The following is a 22,017-nucleotide window of genomic DNA, read 5'->3' on the forward strand; positions in this document are numbered from 1 at the left end:
TGACATACCTTGTTGACATTTTTGACGTATTGATCCACAGCCTTCTTCAGGAAACGCCACGGTGTCAATGTAACTGCCAGATTGTTATCATACACCTGTCTGGACAGATATGACATTCAATATTTCTGCAATCTCCTTCAATCTTCACAACACACACACACACACACACACACACACACAAAATCCGGGGACTTGGTGATAATATAAAAAAGCTATGCAAATCTTGAAAGCGGCCCCAGTGCCTTTTCTTTGCACAGAGTCACAGTGGGACAATGGAAAGCCCGAGTCGTTTTATTTTGATGACTTCAACACACATTTGAAACTGATAAGGCATTTTCACACTATGTGTTCAAGTGAACAATGACCACGGGAAACTATCACAATGAAAAGCATCTGCGTCATACACTGGCATGTGTGTTCTGAGCCATCTGGGTTTTGAACTCATCGCATTCGAAGGCATTTTCCCTTTACTGGAAAAGTAAGTGTTGTTTACCTCTGTTTTTAATTATTATTATTTTTTTTATGGGCATTAAACAACCAATTGTCATAAAAATAAAGCCGGTCCTCTGCGCTGCACCCACATGCGTTGTGCATCGGTCCACCCATTTTTCAACACAGCAAGTCCACTGAAAAAGAAAAGAAAATCAGTTTTTGGTTTCTCCTGTGGCAATATAATTATATATTATATAGGGCCACAGTTTCCTTGAAGTATCCGTACAAATATTCAGTTTCTGAGGCTTTCACTACATTTCAAAGCAGATATCGATACTTTTCTTACTCTACCACATTTCAAACAGTCATGTTACTTTAGTTTGGTGTAAAAATAATTGGATTCATATTCATACATATCAAAAAGAAGCAAGGCAAAAGAAAAAAAAATAAAAATAGGGTCAAATAGGTTAAATAGTGTCTCTTTCGTGTCCCTATTTGAAAGATCTTCTAAAGTACAGAATATAAGCGTGATTTGAACGTTTTCAGTACCTGGTTACTTGAAGAGTGAATTATTCACTTGAAGGATTCACTTATGTGTCAAAAAAAATGTTGCATGGGGTTTAATAGTGAAACAGGAAAAACTAAAAACCTAACCCGGGAAGTGAAACATCTGCCAGGTCCAGTTCAGACAGACAATAATAATAATAATAATAATAATAATAATAATAAAAATGATTTAAAAAGTTAAAAAAAAGAAATTATAATAATAAAAATTATAAAAATAATAACAATAATTAAAAACTATAAATAATAATAAAATGATAATAATAATAATAATAATAATAATAAATAATAATAAAAATAAAATAAACAGAAAAATAATTGGCTAAATATAATAAGCTTAAACATTCACGATTTTTTTTGAAAACTTGGCAATATGCAATAAACCTTAAAATTAACTTAATTTTTTTTTTAAATCATTTGGCCATGTACGATAAACCTAAAAAAAAAAAAGTTTTATCAACAATTCACTGTCAAAACAATATTATTATTCATGACAATATTATTAGTTATAATAATATTATACATATAAGGCAAATAACGCATATACCGTTTGTATTATTTTACATTACATTGTCATAACCGTTGAGTAAAAGATGTTTTAACACAACGCGTGAATATTACTTTTTTGGGGCTCTGGTTTAAATTATAGCTACTTAGCTTAGCAACAGGAACCCGGATATACCAACCTGCCGGATACAGTGTGTGTGTGTGTGTGTGTGTGTGTGTGTGTGTGTCTGTGTGTGTGTGTTGTGTGTGTGTGTGTGTTCTGCGTAGCTAGCGGAACCAAGCTAATTCGAGCTAATCCGGGCGAGGACTACTTTTTGGACTCCGAGACGTTTCACCGCTCGTGTCGTTCCGCGAGTCACAAAGCGTAAGACGACAGTCCTCCGCCGCCACACCCACAAGGTGATTGCCAATAGTTCGTGTTGTGGCTTGGACGTTAGCTAGCCGGGCGCGGCTAACGGGACGCCGTCGGCGGTTCTGTTCCTCTCCGACACAGCCGCCGCCATGGAGCAGAGCCGGGCCTGGGTGGCGACGGGAGCCGCCGTGGTGTGTGTCGCAGCGCTGTACGTGCCCTGTGTGCAGAGGACGGTGCCCGGGGGAGACTCAGGTGGGTGATCGCTAATGCTAATGCTAATGCTAAGGCTAAGGCTAAGGCTAAGCTAACTGTCATCCACGTGGCTTTGTTGTGCAGCAGGCAGCCAATCACAGCGCTTGCACCGGTGTTCGCTGGCTACGGGCTGGAGCCGCTGTCCGTGGTGCTGGCGCGACACGCTGCGAACGTCCCAATTATTCATGAATTGAATTCATTAAATGATTATGAGACTTAAATCTCCCGGCACCACCCTACTTGTGTTGCGTAGGCCGCATTCGTTTAACTTTAACGGTACAAAGTCAGTTAAAGACAGTCCTTAAGCCACGCCTTGAGCAATTGTCTACGAACACATCCTTAATTATGTGCGAATAGTTTCTAACCTTTTCTCCCAATTTAATTGAATAGATCAACAAAACAAAACCACCGCTGGTGCTCTCTGGCAGATCAGCTGTATGTATCTACAGTAATATGAATGGATTCGATGTATTTCTTGTATCAAGTGCACAATATAGGAATTAAGCCCTTTTCAGTGCTTTCCAAATGAGCGTTCTCAGCAGTACGTAGAACACTGAAATATACCAACATTGCACTGTTGACTTTAGTACTATATATATATATATATATATATATATATATATATATATATATATATATATTAGTGCACTTGGCACATAGTGAAGAACCAAATCCGGGGGGCGGACACAGCTATTTTGTCATGCCATGGAAGGGTAAACATAGTCGAAGATAATAACAATAATTTGTTCGAGTGTTTGTGCACCAGCGTGACGTTCACTCTGCAGGAGTGATCCATGCTGGTGCACAACAACATCCGGATGAAACAGACCAGCATTCATGTTATTTACTCCATCTTTGAGAATGGCCCCTCGCCAGTTTTCAGTCATTCAGTTGTTTTTAACCAAAGTTTTCTTTTTCTTTTACTGCATTGGTGAGATACGTTCAACATTGTAAAGCACTACAGCAAATGGCTTATTCTTCATTTCTTCAGTTTCCAAAAATCTTAAAAGCCTAAAATAAGAATGAATAATTAACATTAAAATATAATTTTTAGGTTATTCTCTAATATTAATACCACAATACAATATTATATTGTTATACACATAGCTACTGCTTTTGTATAGTCATACAAAAGCAGTAGCTATGTGTATAACAATATTAAACCTCATGTTTGTTTTGTTGTATTCCTTTATTTCTCACTTATTATTTCTCATATTAATATATGTAAATACAGCTATACAGTTCATTGCTAACCTTCAAATGTAAAGAGCAGGTCTAGATTCACATGAGGACCACATTTGGCCCATGGTCCACCAGTTGGGATCCACGTTGTGATCCAAGACTGCAGATGTGAAAATATGTGCTTGATTTACTTTAAAATGTATCTAATTCAATTAAAATATTAAAAGATTTTGAAAATAATAGTAATTTTAATTCGTAATTAAGTAATTTAGTTTGTGTAGATTCACTGTTTCTTATTCATGAAAAATTAAAACTGTAATCTAACTAGGTTAAACTATTTCTACCGGAAAGGTAGAAATGATTTAGGCTGCAATGTATTTTACCCAACGCCACACTGCGCAGTAAGTCATTGTACTTCCCAGCAATCTTTTAATGCCGTTCATAAAGTAACGGCATGTACAATTACAAACTGTGTTCAGAAATTATAGGTAGGTTACAAACTTGTAAATGTGGAGTTTGGAGGCATGAATGCTTCGCTCTGACGGTTTGTCCTGCCTTGGCTTAAAACCTGCCAAACGGAATGCACATTTAGCAGAATGAAAGCGTGTGAAAAGCCCGACCATGACATGAGAGAGGAGCGGCGGGAGAGCGCAGGCCAATGGGAAGCTGAGCAGCCCTGCTAGTTGTGCTGCCGCCTCCTGAGCGGGGCCTTTGGGGGGGGGGGGCAAACAAAAAAAAATACCACCGACCAGCCCCTTCTCCACAGCGTTTAGGGACGGTGCAGGATGCCCGCTCTGATAGTGCCAGCTGAACACCCTTCCGAATTCTCCAGGTCTCCGTCTCTGCGTCCTAATCTCTTTAGGTGTGATGTGCCCTGGAGAGGCTTGAGCGCAGCCCCGCGGGTACGCTGTTGTCTAGGAATGTGGAGTGTGGAAATGATGGGGATTATGGGAAGACTGGTGTGGGTGCCCGTGCTCCACTATCAAAAAGACTCTTGGCGCCCATGCCGCTACCCCGTCGACTCAATATTTTCCCTTTTTAGTAATGGGGTTGCAGAGCTGCATCTCGGTGGCACTGAGACGGATGCTTTGGCCCAGTATTAGTTTGAGTACCGACACCGAGTGCAGGGAAAAAGTATTTCCAATACTGTGGGGGGAAAAATAAGTGAAATTGAGAAACCCGACGAAGGAGCGGAGAGTGTGATGTAAAATGATGGCAGGTAGCTTCCTGCTCGTGCCAGGTGAAATGGAGCTTTGGGAACATTTAAGCTGTGCAGGTGGAGGAGTTCTGGCTTCATGCTCCATTAGGCTGATAAAAGTGAGGCCGCCTCGTGTGGCGGCAATTCAGGCGTCATAATCCACAGTGTCGGAAAGGTTGGGGAAAAAATAAGTGGGGCAGCCAACTACGTCTGAAATTCAACATCAATGTTCTTTCATTTTCGAATTGCATGATACCTCAAGATCCTGAGGTTCAAAGTGTCTTATTTGTTTTAAATATTTGTTTTCTTATATAAAAAAAGCCTTGTGATTTTTTTCAACGTTTGCTCAGGTTATTACTTGACTATGAATTATACGTAGACACAGAATGATATGTTATTCATGTCATTCATATGTTTTGCACATCTGACCAAAGCAGTTTCTTCCCTGAGATATATTTAAGTCCTTCTGGAAATGAAATATAATGGAAGTTCAGACATATTCATATATAAGCAAAATGTCCTGTCAGTGTTAATCTATTTCTGTTGAGAAATGACATGGAGTCATGTCTTCCAGATGCCAGTAGATGGTGCTAGTTTGAATCCATGCATTTATCAATGTAATTTAATCTGAACCAAATTTCAATTTTCATGAGTGGGAGATGCAAACATTGGGTGAGAAATATTCTAATTTAAAACGGTCTGGGTGTAATTTGGCACAAATGGGTCTGTGCCCAAATGCATTTAGGCTGCTGCAAATAGCTTATAGGATCCTTTTTTTCACTTTATATGGTGCCCCACACAGAGCTTGTCAAAAAAATTGTGCAGCTTGGTCTATTTCTACAGCTTACCTCATTCCGAGCCTGCCGCCAACATTGTTTTTTTTTTTTTGTATGCACCCTTTGGACTAAAAGAGACACCGAGAGCAGGAGAGAAAGGTAGAGGGGAGTGGAAGAGACCTTGGTGCATGGGGAGGCTGGGACTTGGATGGAACGTTGGAGGGAAAGTGTCTGTGTTTGTGTGTGTGTGTGCGCAGGAGAATGGAGGGGGGGCGATCAGGGGAGAAGCGAGAGATGAAGAGAATGAGCGTGCCGCTTAGGAAATGTCACACTGGGAAGATTTGCAGGTTTTGATCCTGGCAAATTAATGCAAAACCCCAGTGCAAGTATTTGATTTGGGAAAACTTTGGGAGCAGACTTGTCTCTTAATAATAATTATAAGGTTTACATTAATTTCCTCCCCTATTCTCTTCCGCAGGAGAGCTGATCACCACTGCTTGTGAGCTGGGGGTAAGCATTAGCTGTATTGTTTAATCAATTCACTCATTAACTCTTATAAGCATTAAGGAAGTTTAATTAAGCATGGGCAGAAAGCAGATTAATTTACTTTCAGGCCACAGGTTTTTTCCTTCTTTTCTATACACTTATTTTACTAAGTTACAAGTAGAGAATGCTATAATTTGCAACCCGTTTTTCAAATCCAATTAAAGTCAATGGTAAGGCGATGGCTTTTGTAGGCTTTGCCTTATGTACGGTATAAGGCTTATTATATCCACCCCTCTTTTTGTGTGTGTGTGTGTGTAAGCCGCGAAGAATGAACTAAATCGGGTTAACAGTTATAATAAGTTTTATTATTTAATAAAGTTTATTACGCCGCTGTGATCCTTTTAGGGAGGCTGTGTCGGTGTCACTATGCCAGTAATCCTGCCGTTAGTGCCGCAGTCCGTGTGGCCTGCCTGTCTGCCTGTCAGACCTCCCCAGGGCTCAGGGGCCCTCCCTGGGCCGCGGGGCACTGGCCCTCCGCTCTGATCCCCAGAGCTCCGCAGTTCTGTATCCCCACGCGTCCTGTCGCCTTTGTCCCTCCGCTGTCCTCTAACCGGGTGTCACCCTTCCTTCCCTCTGTGCTCCCTCAGCTCATGTTCATCTCAATTGAGATACCTGCCTTCCTCACGCAAACCATCCAGTTTACCCGCAAGCTTATTGTGATTCCCAGTCATCCTCTTTCAGCGTCTCTCTCTCTCTCTCTCTCTCTCTCTGTCTTTCTCCACCTCTCTGCCTCCCTTTTCTGACCATGTCAATCCTCCCTCTGCACCTTCAATTTCTTAACCTCTGGAGTTGGAATTGGTGTGGATATTTTATTTTGCAGTGTCCGAGCTGACCATTTGGCGACTCGCTCTCTCTCCTTTCATCGTGGTCTTCATTTGAAGCGCTGTCCCCTTTCTCTCTGGCTGCCGCATGTTATCAGTGCCAGGGAATGAGTCTGCGTTTAATAACTGAACCGTTATCAGGCTGGAGGAGACTTAGTGGCTAATTGCTGTGATTGCCGGGATCCCCCAGGCGAGAGTGGCAGCGGCTCTGCGGTGGTTTAGAAACTGGGGCTGGCAGGGACCACGTGCTGCAGTGTGGGCCCCAGGGAGGGGTGCCGTCCTTGGGAAGAGGCTGCAGGAAAATTAAGGGGTGGAGGGAGGACAATGAGAGTAAAGTGGGATGAGGGCTCTCATATCACAGTGGTGTCAATTAGCGGTCAGGTCACGCCAGGCTTTCTGTGCCCGACTCTTTCCATCACTTCAACTCCACATTTTACCATTGCAGACTCTGGGCAGAAGAGCGGCTGGTGGTGTAGCACTCAGCATTCAGGAAGCTCTGATGCAAATATTGAATTGTTTCTACATCCCTGCACGATCTGGCTCTAGCCTTACTGTATTCTCAATTCAAACTCTTTAATTATTCCTCCCATTATTCCACCTCTTTTTTTTTCCCCACCAAACATGTAACAGCTTAGAATCATAGCCTTGGCAACTTAAAGTTGTTTGTGCTCAAACCCTCCCTGGTTGTCGAACTGCTCTGTCATGAGCTGTCAGTCCATCGTTAATGTTTCTTTCTGTCGGTGTCTGTGTTGGACGTGTTTAGGTGGCCCATCCTCCAGGCTATCCCATCTTCACTCTGCTCGCTCGCCTGGCTCTGTCTGTCCTACCCTCTGTTTCTCCAGCCCACAGTGTCAACCTGATGTGCAGCCTGCTGGGGGCTGCAGCCAGCGGCACGCTCTGCTTCACTGTGTACAGGTAGGCAACATCGACGAGATTAACGACAAATTACACGGGGTGTCTTCCACAGTGACAACATATCGCAGCAGATGTTCAACCATATCTGAATACTGATTCTGGGGGAAAATCCTGTCTCCTGTAATCACAGTTAAACTAAATTATTTCAGAAGTGACCAAAGCAAAGCGTCTGAATGCCAACTGAGGGGGCCTATGTGGTCCAGGTCCGGATTCCGAGATGTTTTCCTGCTGATGTTTTCCATCCTGACATTGTCTGGAACAGAGAGTCGTATTTTGGGTCCTGACTGACTGGCAGTTGCATCCCTGATCCTCTATTCAGTATTCAGGAACAGAGCTCAGTCAGCCCACCCCCCGAACCAGTATGCCTGGGCTGTTTACCCTCCAACCACCCGGTGTGTGTGTGTGTGTGTGTGTGTGTGTGTGTGTGTGTGTGTGTGTGTGTGTGTGTGTGTGTGTGTGTGTGTGTGTGTGTGTGTGTGTGTGTGTGTGTGTGTGTGTGTGTGTGTGTGTGTGTGTGTTATGGTCACCCCATTTCCAAGCCCCTCTACTACCTCTCCCTCTCCCCCACTGCCCAGCATGCTCCCAATCCTGACATGGCACGATTTTCTAATCCACCTTCCCCACAAAAAGTCCTTCCCTCTGCTTGGGTCTGAGTGGAACAGGACTACTACCTCCCCCACTCCTCCCGTCTTCCCCTCACACATCCAGGAGCACAGAGTGCGTTCCTGTGTCTCTGTAATTCCCCCCCACCAACCTGCAATTTCTTCTGCTGCTGACCCCACCGTGTAAGAAGTATTTTCCCCTCTCCTGTCTTTGTGCGTTTTTATCTCATGCGGCCGGGCTACCTCAAACCACCATTTTGCTGGTCTTAGTCAATTTCCGTGCTGCACTGTTGGTGGTGGCTCAATGTTGAGATTTTCCCTTTTTTATTTGTCACGTGTATCTGTTTACGCACACAGTGTGTATTTTCAGCCCTGACATTTCCACCATGACGGTTCCACCATGGGAAATTTGAATGTCATTTTATGTTGTTTTATATACCTGCAAGTCTTAGCAAAGCTATTTGTTTCCAGTAATACCACATACTTACCTGTACATTTATTCATTCACCATCTGTAAATATTCACAATTTATCTGTCTGTCTGTCTGTCTGTCTGTCTGTCTGTCTGTCTGTCTGTCTGTCTGTCTGTCTGTCTGTCTGTCTGTCTGTCTGTCTGTCTGCACACTCTACCTCATTGGATTGGCTGGCTGTTTGCTTGTGTGCCCTATTGTAGGTGCTTTTGGCCGTCGACAGGGGTCCAAGCTACGCAGCCCCACACACAGCAAGCTGCGATGCACTGTGTTCTGACACTGTTCTACCATAGCAGCATTAACCTTTTCAGCAATTTGTGCTACAGCAGCTCTTGGGATCGGACCAGATGGGCTACACCTCGCTCCCAATGTGCATCAATGAGCCCATGGCCGCCCATGACCCTGTCGCTGGTTCACCGGTTGTCCTTCCTTGGACCACTTTTAGTAGGTACTAACAACTTTATGCCAGGAACACCCCACAAGACCTGCCGTTTTGAAGAGGCTCTGACCCAGTCGTCTAGCCATCACAATTTGGCCCTTGTCAAAGTCGCTTATTTCTTAAGCTTGCCCATTTTTTCTGTTTCCAACACATCAACTTCAAGAACTGACTGTTACCTTGCTGCCTAATATATCCCACCCCTTGACAGGTGCCATTAGAACGAGATGATCAATGTTATTCACTTCTCCTGGCAGTGGTTTTAATGTTGTACCTGATCGGTGTATATTTTACTAAAAATATGTTTTCTCCTTTTTATGATTTTGCTGTATGTTCTGTACAAAAACTGAGCCATTTACAACCGGAGTCAAATTCCTTGTATGTGTAAGCATACTTCTAATAAAGGGGGAAAGAAGGTGAGAAAAGGTGCTGCTGGTTGGTGCTGTGTTTGGCCGGCTGGTGATGGGTGGCAGGTGGGCTGGAGTGGGTCAGGGTACGGGGTCAGCCCCGGAGGAAGTGCTTCCCAGGGGACTGGCCCTCAGCCTGGGCTGCAGCAACCTCACAGCTCCTTAGAGGTGCATTAAAAACCTGCACTATTTAAGATCTGCCCAGGACAGGTTTAGGGCGGAAGAGTAGTGAAAAGGGAGGGGCAGAGAAGGACAGGAACACAAACAGGTTTTTTTTTGCTGTCCGGCTATATATTGTTGTTGATTTCCAGTCAGGTGGAGCTTTTGTTCTTGGCCAGACATCTCCCTGCCATTTTATGGCCAGAAAGCATCCTTGCGGGCTTGGCAACATTTGTATCGTAGTGCATGTTAACCGAGGCCTTGTTCGTAGTCCCGAGGGATTTAGATCCAATTCTGGATTACAGTTAAGTGAAAAGTCATTATGAGGACTTCCCCCAGCCCACCCCGTGATGGGACTGATGGGCATTGAGGACTTGAGCCAGGATATAGAGTCACACCCTTTAAGCTCTAAAATAGGAGCATATAATCTATGCCAGTGGTTCTCAAACATTTTTTAGTAGTGTACTCCCTCTAAAAGCTCATCATACCCATGCATACCCTTTTGCTCGGCATTGGACGGGGCAGGCGGTCTCAGTGCCACCACCGAGGTGTGTGTGTGTGTGTGTGTGTGTGTGTGTGTGTGTGTGTGTGTGTGTGTGTGTGTGTGTGTGTGTGTGTGTGTGTGTGTGTGTGTGTGTGTGTGTGTGTGTGTGTGTGTGTCTCTCTTACCCCCATTTGAGAAACACTGATCTACGCTTTTCAATTTGAAGAATAACCATAGAAGATTTTACTCATTATCTGTGCGGGCCTCGTTGGGTTTGAGTTTGTGGCTGTTGGTCTGGGTCAGCTAGCTGACTTGTCATGGTAAGGACCAATTCATATTTGTTGGAAATGGTTGTGAAAAGCTCCCAGCAGAGGTCTGCAGTCTCAGGCTCAATCAATCAAAATCTTTTTCATGTTATGTGCATGCAAGTATAAATTTGACTCCCGCCTACTCGGCACGAGTGAGGGCAAAGGGAGTGGCCCCGTACTGTTCAGACCGCCATTATGCTGTTGTCATGGAGGGTATCAGGTGCGTTTCCCATCGCCTGCTGGAAGGCACGGAGGCCGTGCCACCGCCTGGCGGGGGATCCACTCATCTGGTCTTCCCCTTAGATGAAATGCCAAGAGCGACCAGTTGACAACCCTTCACACCTGCCCTGTCCTTGCAATGACAGAGATTGCTTTGTTGTGTTTTTAACATCGTCAACCCTCATAATGTTTTCTATCCCTCTTTGTTCGCTTGAAGGCCTCAAATTAACCTCAATATATCTCGTCTGAAAACTGAAGTTGTTTTTCTTTTTCTTTTTTTCCCCACACACAAATTGTACTCAAACTTTTGAGAAGATGAAATACATTGAAGTTAATATGGGTACTTGAAGGCAGTTTCTCTCAAATAGTAAATTGTAAGACCTTGAAATTCATCTGGAATATACCCAACATGGCAAGCCTTTGATGTATCAATTTAAATTAGTCGGCCAGATTGCCGTGTTTAATGTGGGGGAATGTAAGTTGATAGGCTTGGAAGCCACTTCACTCTTGCATAAGTTTAAATGTAGCACTTAGCCTCCCTTTGATTTGTCAATTACAGTCCTCTTGGCTTGATCACATGGTTTGATGGCCAAATTGGATGTCTTGTTATGTTTTCACACTAGTGCCTGACAAGCCTTTGAGGATGGTGACCGTAATGATAATAATTACTATCGATTGCACTTGAAGCTTCACAGAAAGAGCCTTTGGCCCCTGGAATCCTCAAGTCCCGAAGACCACGAGTAAGTAGAGGAGTACGAATGCGTTCACCCTTCTTCGGGGGATAATCCAGACAGCTTGGTATTCAGTGCTCCCCATCTTACAGTTTATCTGCTAAAGCTGCTCCGAATCTGTGCTACCTGAGAGGAATCTCTCCCCTTTCCCAGGCTTATCCGGGGAGCGAGGCACGCTAGAGCTGACAGGCATCAGAGTGAAAACACAAGACAAACAACACAAGGCTCGTCAGCACTTTTTGCTTTTTCATATGATGTCACGATTGCATAACAGGGCGGCAGAGAAAAGTAGAGTGTGTGTCCCCCCCCCCTCTCCTGACCACCCCACCACCCTCGAGACACACCTGCGGAAGGCTCACCGGCCAAGTGCCGGCCCATGTGGCACAGATGATGCCTCGGTGGACTGGAGGGTGGGCGTGATGCCATCCCTTAGCTGGTGCTGTCTCCTGAGCTCCTTATAAGGAGCTCCACCATATGGTCCTGACAGCACCCCCCACCCCCCCACCCGCTTTGCACCGTCAGCTAGGAAAGCTTGTTTTTCCACAGGCCTGGGGTTGCTGGAAAGTTAGCTGTATGTTGCCAGGGTCATCTCAAAAACAATGTGGTGTGGGTGGGGGAGTATTCATGTCTATGTTTTACATGGCGGCTCTGTATCGGTTGAAGCTTGAATGCTGTCTCCAATCTGCCCATGCGGCCTTCAACTTGTAGGCGTCTCCGCTTGAGCGGACCCTTTACCCATTTTGCAGACTGTCTTCCTCGTCATATTGAAGGCCAACAGACACCCCATCTCCCCTAACACCCCCCTCCCCCCATCCAACCCCAGCATGACCAATAGTTCCCCCAGGACTTATCCTGTAATACAGTTAAACAGATGTCTAATGAAGATGTTATTTCCTCATTACTGGCTATGGCGTGGGGAAGAAGGGGGGAGGTGGGGGGTGAGGGTTAGATAGACGGCAGAATACAGCACCAGTTTAATATTCCTTTCGCCCGTGGGCCCAAGATTGCGTCTGCCTCGGACGTCAATATTACATTCCTCACACACCACAGGCAGTCTTAATAAGGCAGCAAGCATGGAGACGGATCAGACTCGGCAATTACAATTCACCCAGAATTAGTTAATGGAATCTATACACAGACATTTATGTATCACTGGTGTGTGCCTAATGACTGTCACAAAAAAATGTTCATTCTCTGAATTGCCTAAACACAGGATCCCTTTTATAAATTGTTATTTACTTATTTATTTATTTTGCTCCTGTAATTTTCGTGTGTTGGATGGAGATTAAGATGGCATTCTTGGAGAAATTGTCATGTCAGGCGCTGTATTGTTTGAGCAGGATTGTGGTGATTAATTTTGCACGCACTTGGAGCATTGGAGCGCTCTCGTGGAGGAGGGGTGTCTGAGCGGCAGAGCTCGGGCCCTCCTTATTTGCTCTCCTCTCCAAACAGTCTCTCCCCTGTATGGTCAGGAAAAATGCTTGCGGTTTGCTGTACATCCAGGATCAAAGATGCCCTGTACTTTTGAAAGTCACTCAGGGATAGCGGACACTCAGGGAATTTATTTTGGTGTCAGATACAATATCAGCATCACATCGACCGGTGATTTACATTGCTAGATAAAAAAGCAGTGATGTGTTTAATTCCCCCCCCCCAGCTTGGCTCCGAAATTTCCCCGCAGTGCCACGGAGCACTTACCAATGTCATATGATGGAAGCGTGCTAAGTAGCCTTCCCTGTGCCTCGGCCAGAGGAAAGCCCCGGGGTAAGAGCTCGGGCCAGCTGGAGCCTGCGCGTCCACCCCGACCGGGCTATCGTTTCCTCTACGGGTTGTCTAACCTCTTCAGGAATGTGTGATTCTTTTCCAGCCCAGCTTCCCCCCGAACCACCGCTCGGTCATAGAACATTGCGAGGCTGATCTGCAAAGGCACAGCTGTGGCATTGTCTCGTCCCTTGGGTGGTGTGCGACGGCGGCTCCCCCGGCCAGCTCCATTGTGAAGCCTCATTCACTGCAGAGTGCTGGTACAGGGGTTTTGTGTGTGGTTATTTAGCGCAGACTGGCACTGGCAAGGCTCTGGCCCGTGTTGACTGAGGGGGTAAATGAGGCAGGTCCTGTTTTGACACTTCAAAGTGACTGTGCTGTGGAATTGCTGTGCCCTTGGACGTCGCTCACCAGAGCCCGCTATATCGCTGTCTTTTATTATTCATCACCCAGCTTGTTTGTTTCCCTTTGCTCTGAGCTTTTTGTTTTTGTTTTGCACAGTTTAAGTTTATTATTTTGTTTGAGCTGTTTTCCTTTAATGTCTTTTGAGTTTTTTTTGAAGTTCCTATCGAACCAAACAAAGTATTGCTCGTTTTCAATTTCTTTGATTTCTTTCAAGTTATTAGATTGGCGTATTTGGAAAATTTGGCATATTATCTGCCACATTCCTTTGTCAATCAGTTAATAGTAATTTCCCCCTGGGATTATTAAAGTATTTCTGATTCTGATTGTGATTACCGAAGTGATCACACAGACACTTTTTGGGTGGATGGGGGGGGGTTGCAGGATGGATCCGTCTAGTTGTCAAACCTTATTCTCCTGCCATGTCTCCACCAGGCAGCCATTGTCATTGAACCTCAACATTACAGCACAGCAGCATCCTGCACCGCTTTGAGCCCTGATAACAGGGAACATGGCCACACTCATGTCACAGTCTCTGTGGCTTTTATCCTGGTGCCCTGGGAGGAGCGAGCCTGAGAGAATGAGCCAAGCAGAGGCCAACTGGGACCCAGGTGGTCCTGCGCAGACAGACAGGTCATTTACAGCAGCACTTCACAATAGACACATCACTTCAAATCTGACAGGCTCTAATAGAGTTGTTTCATCTAATCACAGGGAATACATGAGTCAGAAAGCACAAGTCTGTGTTGGTATGTATGAGTATGTGATGGATGACGACTGGCTGTTCCAAAGGGCTTCAAAAGCCAGGGCAAAGTTTGCATAATAACCTTGTGGGTAGAACCCTGCCAGTGCTCAGCACCCTGTTAGTCTCGAACCCCCCGCTAAGTCTATGAACTGAGGGTTAATTGTCGTTCAAGGGGGGGTAGAATTGAGGGTGCGGGGGGTCCCTGCACCTCCACAAAGTCTCCATCTGCCCCCACCTTCCACCATCTTTCCCTTCAAGTTGCAGTTAATTCCTGGAGCCGTGCAGAGAGAAAGACGTTGCTATCTCTTATTAAGACCCACTCCTAGACGCGCCATCAACACCCCTCCCACCGCCGCCGCCACCACCACACACATACACAGACACTTAAACACACACTTATCAAAACACCAAGCGAACAGTGAGCACAGTGGAGAAAAGAGCAGAGAGCGAGGGAGAGGAAAAAAAGAGGAGGAAGTCAGCAAGCAAGAGTTTTTTTTTTTCCTACCCTGCTCTTGCTCTCCCTCTCCCTTTTTTTCCTGATTTACCGCGCTTTCCTCAGAAAGCTCCATTGTTCCCCTAGCCTAAGTCTCATCAGGCCTTTTGTGGCTGACTATCACAGCGGCAGGCAGAGAGCTGGAAATGTATAAATGGTATCATGCCTTGTGATTAATGGCGGTGCTTATGAGTCAGGTCTGATAACGGGCCTGCTCTCTACTCAATTTCAGATACCGTTAATGGAATCTGTCTTCTGCGATTGTAATGTGAGAGCGCCTAATTTGCTATGGAGCTTGAAGCTGTCACCGGCAAGGGATTGTGGGGTCATAAGGGACCTGGCAGCCGTTTGGCCTGCAGCTTGTATCTGCGGTGCTGAATAGAGCAGCTCTCTGCCTGTCAGTTAGCTGATAGGCTGATGAGGACTCTAAGCCACTCCACACAATGGCGGAAAGGGCCATACTGCCTGACTTCCCTAATTGTCGAGCCTGTTCATATTTCAGAGCCAGCATGCCGGGGACTGGGCTGGCGCTTTTTTTTTTTTTTCTTCTTCTTCTTCTTCTTCTTCTTTCGTCTTCTCCTTTCTCTTTCCCTTCTCTTCTTCAACTCTTTTCCCCCCTTTCCTTTTCTTTATTTCATCCTCCGTCCCGCACATTCTCTCACCCCTCAGCACACACTTCACTGTGCTATTCCTCTTTTATTCCCCCTCCTCCCCCACCCGTCATTTGTCGACTCTCTCCCCCTCTGTCTCTCGTTTTAGTAAGTGGTGGGTCTTAGCGTATGACAGATTATCCCAAGTTTGCTTCAATTACCACTAAAGAGATGGAGACAGTACAGGAGAGGAGGAAAGGGAAAACTTTTGTGCACATTATATTTAAGAAGCTGAGGATAAAGTGCTATCTCTAGCACGGTGGTTTCTGTGCCAGTCTGCTGGAGATCAATGGGCTGCCAGGGAGGGAATGTTTGAATGGCCCATTTCACTGAGAGTGTTTTTCAAGGTCTCGTCAGAGAACCAAACCTTGGTCACAGGAAGATTAAAATGGGCCCCCAAATTATTTTGGTAATTTTTCCATACATATATATTCTTTACTTTGGAAACTTAAATTTTATCTTTGTCAAATATAGTAGTGAATTGGACTTGTTACGCTGCCTGCATTTAAAGTTGGGCTTGGTTTAAAAAATAAAATAAAATTAATCAGTAGTAACATTCAATTCTATTGTTTAAATTTTTGAATCGATGGAATTATGGAGCCACTAAATTATGGAACCATTAATTTCCACCATGGTCAGAAATTAATTGAAATTTGTTCCGTGAAATATGTTTGTAATCGCTGAAAAGTTGGTAGCAATTCTCATTACGTATAATATGTAAATATTGTAACCTAGACGCCTCGTCAGCTATCTAATCAATATTGATTGATTCGATATTATTCAAATTGTGACCCCACCCCCCCCTCTTGTGTGCCAATTCAGGTTGTCAGGACCGGGTCCCGGAGCTGTGCTGACTGCAGGAACATTTGCCGTGTCCAGGCTCAGCTGGCAGTGGTCCATGGTGGCAGAAGTCTTTACCCTCAACAACTTCTTTGTGGGCCTCCTCTTCTCCTTGACAGCCTGTTTCTACGGTGCTGAAGACGCCTCCCAGAGGAGGAAGGTGAGTCAGCATCACACGCACCTCCGACCTCTTCCAAACAATATCAATCAACGTTCGTTAGTCCACAGAATCCATAACAAAATGTTGCATGTTTTCCTTGTAATTACCAGTCATGAGCCTAATTAAGATGATTTATTTTTGACCATGCTAGTTTGCCCATTGGGGGGCGCTATGCTGTGGCTTGGGGCTGTGCAACCAACACACTCTGGTCCTGTACGTTGTGGTCATCGTTCCCTGGGTCCTGTACCGACTGTTCTCTCACAGGGTGAGTCCAGTCCACAATTCACTTTCTTAGTCCAGGCTCTACGATACTCAGGTGTCGTTTCATGGTCCATGAAGTAAGTGAGTTCCATGTGAGTTCCTGCCATAATGAGGAGATATATTCATATGACTATTGCGACCCCAAGTTTCACCTTCTAAACTATCTGTCGTTCCACCTACAATTTCACAGTCCCATACTAACATAAAATCGAACATTGCAAATATTCACACACTGGTATTAGGCATCCTTAAAATTCTATTGTCTAATATGTAGACCTTTGGAAAGCGCTAGACACAAGACATTTTGGTAGAGATCGATCCTGTTTCAATTTTCCAGGAGCTGTCTTTTCGGGACCTGGTTTCTCTAGGAGCGTGTTTCCTTGGAGGGTTTCTTCCCTACGTCTACCTGCCTATCTCCTCCTACCTCAACATGGCCCGCTGGAGCTGGGGGGACCAGACCTCCCTCTCTGGCCTCCTCACCCACCTACTGAGGGCTGAATACGGCACCTTCAGCCTGGTACCGACCGCACGCACACACACACACACACACACACACACACAGTGAATTGGTTTACACTCCAGCCGCATTGACGCTTTGCTCAACGGTGACCTGCTATTATGACTTTCTCTGTGATCTAGGCGAAGACGGAGGGCTCTGTTAACCTCACTACCATGCTCCAGTGAGTAGCGCAAACATCAGCTGTTCATTTTTTGGCTCTTGGATCTTCTAAGATGGTCAAGCCGCTCTGTTTAGATCCTAAGGTTGTATTGGCATTATTATACATTTCATATTCTGGTCTTCGGGTCTTCTGTGCCACCGTTGATCATTTTGCCAGATTCATATTCATTTAGACTGGACAAATATCACAGTGCGGTTGACGGAGTCAGAGAGACGTGGCAGAGGAACATCTGCTGGGATTCGATCCTGGAGCACGCGTTCGGTAGGGGACCTTCGCAGTCCCAGAAGAAGAAGGAGGAGGGGGATTGAACCAGCAGGGCTATCTCTTGGCAGTGCTTGTGTTTCTGACTGACAGGTTTAACCACAGACAAACCAATTTGTTCTCAGAGCCCACAGTCATTTTCTGGAGCCCGTCTCTCCCTTCTTTCCCCAGCTGGGTTTTGTTCTTCCCGTTCCCACTCTCCCCCATCAAAGCAGAACTGAACCTGCTTAGAGGGCCAAATCTCTGTGTTCTGTTTCTGCAGCAGTTTGAAGTGATCGCTCAGCTCTGGTGTTTAAGCGTGACAAGCTGTGATGACAGACACTGCAATAGAGCTGGAGAAATTGTTTTTGTTTTTTTCTATTTTTATTTTTATTTTTTTCTCAAACACGCCCGGCCCCATGCCCCCTCCTTCCACCTCAACCCAGTCATCCCCCAACCGACACGCACGCACACACACGCACACACTTCAGTCACCCTTCTCGTGGTATCTCTATCCCGCTGCTGGGATGGGGGGGCTGCACATCTTAAGACCCCCCACTGCCAGCACCCCCTCCAACGGGCGCCCGCCCCTGCCCATCGGCTCCCGCTGCTTGACGGACAAGCACACCTTCAAGATGGGGAAGAGAGGCGAACATGATAGGCATGTCATGCCGGAGACGTAAACCCGCTGGAGAAGCTGACACAGTCTCTCCGCCACACGGGCACACGCGCGCACACACACACACACACACAGGCACACAGGCACACAAGAGCCAATACACACATAGTGTACATTGAGAGATATGGAGACTCAATAAGCTGTCAAATAGAGATGGGTATTAAGGAAGAGGCAGGGAACTATCGCTCTGCTCTGAGCGAGTGCTCTGTGACTGACGGATGCTGTGGGGGGGGGTGGTGGGGGGTAGCAAAATAGGGTGGCGCTGGCAGTCGTGGTGGGGGAATGACACAGTCATTGGTGGCTGTCAATCCGATTAAAAGGAGCAGCGTACGGCACCTTCAGTTTATTTTGATGGAGGATGGATGGCATTTAGGAGGGCGTTTAGTAACAGTTGCCCTTGAGTTCTGGAAATTATTTTCTTGTTTATGCATTTGTGTGTGTGTGTGTGTGTGTGTGTGTGTGTGTGTGTGTGTGTGTGTGTGTGTGTGTGTGGGGGTGTGTGTGTGTGTGTGTGTGTATTGACTAATGTGCCTGCTCCTTTGCATCAGGGCCCAACTGGACCACTGCCTCGCGGACCTCTCCCTCCCTGTCCTGGTGCTGGCTGGAGCAGGCATGCTTTCCTCTTCGTGGGATAGGTAATGCAAGCTAGCTAGTTAGCACATAGCATTACTCTGTCAGTTACTCAGCAGCCACTTCAACCCAAAATCTAATCCCCCTGGAGTAAAAGACAGAACAAAACCACTGTCAACCACTGATCTCAGTGAAGAGAATAGGAAAAAAGACACTGCGTCTCCCGACTGTCACGCTGTCGCGGCGCCCCATATTTAAATGAAGAGCAGTTGATACGTGTGTTTTTTTGTTTTTTTTTTCTTCTTTTTTCTTTTTAGAATTTAAAAAAATTCCTTTGTGTGCCAGCAAATGATTGCTTGCACATATCTTTATACGGCAGAGCTGTGTGATCCAGTAATTCATTACAGTTGTGCCTTTGCTGGGGTCTGTGGGGTGGCGCTGATAAAGGCGAGCGGCGCCCCGGGGCCGGGAAACCTCAGTGCCGGGCGCCCTGCGGGGCACCGGCCACCCTCTGCTCCCCCTTACCCTGGGGGGCACTTTGATAAACGCGGCGACACACAAACACAGCCAAGAAGAGAAAGGTCATTCTGCCGCACATCAAAAAGAACCGTGCAAATGAGAATTTCCCTTAGAATTAAAATGTGGTATTACTTGATATGCAACATGGAGAACATCATAACATCTATTGATGAGAAGTCAACATCTAATATAAATGTGTGATTATGTGGAAGTGAGGATAATTAAAAAGAAGCAAATTCACACAGAATGAGAAGGGTGTGTGTGTGTGTGTGTGTGTGTGTGTGTGTGTGTGTGTGTGTGTGTGTGTGTGTGTGTGTGTGTGTGTGTGTGTGTGTGTGTGTGTGTGTGTGTGTGTGTGTGTGTGTGTGAGAATTTGCCAGATGTAAAAGACAATTCTTTGGTTTGTTATTTTAGCTTAGTCTAGTTTATCCATGCATCGCAGTTTCAGTCTTGATAGGGTTTAAAAGCTCACATCGAGCTGAAAATGGAGACTTCCCTTTCCGCTGGAAAAGGTAGAAGGGGGAAAGGGAAGAGTAAAGGGGAAGTATTTCTTTATACAAATGTTAATTGCTGCCATTAATGCTTGGTGTTTTCTTATTAAAGTAACAGAACATGATACAGCTCACTCTGCATCAGAAAACAGTCATGGAAGAAATACTCAATGGTATCTGTATGTTCACTTAAGGAAACGGCCTGACACAAAATGACTGTAGTAAAAGTGAAGGTACCTCATGGACGTCTCTACTTAAGTAAAAGTACTTGCTCTTGATATACTATATTACTTGTGCTGTTATATTACTTGATATACAATAACTTATAATGCGGCATAAAGTGCTACTGTACCATTTGTCTGTGCTCGTGATTTGTCCTGATTCCTTGTAGTTATATTTCAATAGATATTATTAAATGTTTAATGCCTCTAGATTAATTGAATATGAATGAGTACCTAGACTTTGCTTTAAGCCTATGTTTTACAACTAAAAAAGTTGACCAGTATTTTCTGCTGCTGTTGTTGTTGTTGTTGTTGTTGTTGCTGTTTTAGGAAGTGGCGTTCTGTTCCCTGGCTCTTCACTGCCATGCTGACGCTCTATTCCCTGTTTTTCGCCTGGAGAGCCAATCTGGACATCAGCAGACCTCTACTGCTGGGAGTGGTGAGCTACGAGACGGGGATTGAGAACGACCTCGTCATTCCTTCTCTGAGATATGGACCCCGAGACTTCTCTCTGAGCCTGTTCATTTGTTTTGTGCGGATTTATGTGTGTGTGCGTTTTCCGTGCAGGTGGAGCGTTTCTGGCTCCAGAGCGATGCTGTATTGTGTGTTCTGGCCGGCCTCGGCCTGAACTGGACACACGCTGGACTGGAGAAGAGGCTGGGCTGTGGGGGGCTGTGGAGAGCTGCGAGCTGGGCTCTCACGGTGGCGCTGCTTACACACATGGTGCACTCCAACTATAGGTGAACATGGCAGGGACAGGAGCTCATTGTTTTAAACAGCGTCATGCGATTGTCAAATAACTTTGCATTTGATTTTAATGATAACAAAGGCTTCGCTCTGTCTCACTGTAAGTTACTTTGCCAGATTCAAAATGTGCTCATTGTAAGCAGCTCTTTCATAGTGTTTTAAGTTGAAAAGAAAACGAGAGGCTCGTTAAAACTCTCCCTCCAAAATCCGAGGGCATCACTTTTCCCTGAGTCAACCCGATTTGTTTCTCCCCTCGCGCTTTAAACCGGAGGCCTTGAACTCCACATGTCAGGTTTTCCTGCGCTCACCCCACGTTAAGGGGCTGGGGAGAAGGCACGGGTAGCATATAGATTCTACCGGAGGAGCTCAGTCTGAGATGTTAGCCGTCCGAGGAAGGCAGATTACACCAGCGTAGTGCCAGACAGCCATCACCGAGCGGCTTTGATCAAGGGGAGAGCGTTGGCCTCCGCTGTCAGCCCCATCGTACCTGTCTCCCCACGATTAGATAGGCAGCCGGAGCCCGCTGCCGAGGGGACGGGGCGGGGGCACTGACAACTTACCTTCACAGCACCTTGAAAAACACACACACACACTACTGTGTACACAATTATGCATGACACGCATAAACAGTTCTCAGTAGGAGTGAGGATGCACCTAAGCCCCCCCAACCCCTCCAACCCACATAAAATGCAAGTAAACAGACCTGGTGTTCCTGTGAGATATAACTGCTACGTGCGGTGTCTCTCCCAGGGAGTGCGATCTGAGCCGGAACAGCGTGGTTGAGAGGTTCGGCAGGGAGGTCCTGGCCTCGGTTCCACCGGACTCCATCATCCTGACCCGCGGAGACCTGCCAGGAAACTCCCTGCGCTACCTACACTACTGCCAGGGCATGCGGCCTGACGTGCGCCTGGTTGACCAGGAGGTCGGACACTTTGATATTTGCACCCTGCAGCACATTGAGTGTGAAACTCAACTTGATAATTTATTGATTTATTGAATCACCACAAGGCCGAGTTCTGATTATCAATAATGACGGTTTTAAACATAGTTTCATTGTTATCTCCCTAAGTATAGTATAGACATATAGGAAGTTTGGACTGAATTCTCTCTTATAATAAAAATCTTCTCAGATTGGACAAATTTTGATGAGGTGCTGTCTATGGCCTAATGCATATCGAATTGAGTGTCCTTGCTTTGA

General features: G+C 45.7%; 1 protein-coding gene across 2 annotated transcripts in view; it reads left to right on the forward strand.

Moving 5' to 3' along the window:
• The window catches only part of tmem260 (transmembrane protein 260), a 28,861-nt gene that overhangs the window by 605 nt on the left and 6,239 nt on the right, over positions 1-22,017 (forward strand). Inside the window, exons 2-12 of one of the 2 annotated variants that reach the window (XM_080012254.1) lie at positions 1,997-2,107; positions 5,742-5,773; positions 7,394-7,545; positions 16,234-16,411; positions 16,563-16,676; positions 17,010-17,189; positions 17,312-17,352; positions 18,820-18,906; positions 20,403-20,511; positions 20,640-20,812; positions 21,570-21,741. In XM_080012254.1, coding sequence (XP_079868380.1) covers positions 2,005-2,107; positions 5,742-5,773; positions 7,394-7,545; positions 16,234-16,411; positions 16,563-16,676; positions 17,010-17,189; positions 17,312-17,352; positions 18,820-18,906; positions 20,403-20,511; positions 20,640-20,812; positions 21,570-21,741 — 1,341 coding nt within the window. In that variant the 5' untranslated portion in view covers positions 1,997-2,004. Of the gene's footprint in view, positions 1-1,996; positions 2,108-5,738; positions 5,774-7,393; positions 7,546-16,233; positions 16,412-16,562; positions 16,677-17,009; positions 17,190-17,311; positions 17,353-18,819; positions 18,907-20,402; positions 20,512-20,639; positions 20,813-21,569; positions 21,742-22,017 lie in introns of those variants that run through there. The other variant, XM_080012255.1, reaches the window with a different exon arrangement.

This window comes from Zeus faber (assembly GCF_960531495.2).
Source record: "Zeus faber genome assembly, chromosome: 13".
NCBI classification, from domain to species: Eukaryota; Metazoa; Chordata; class Actinopteri; order Zeiformes; family Zeidae; genus Zeus; species Zeus faber.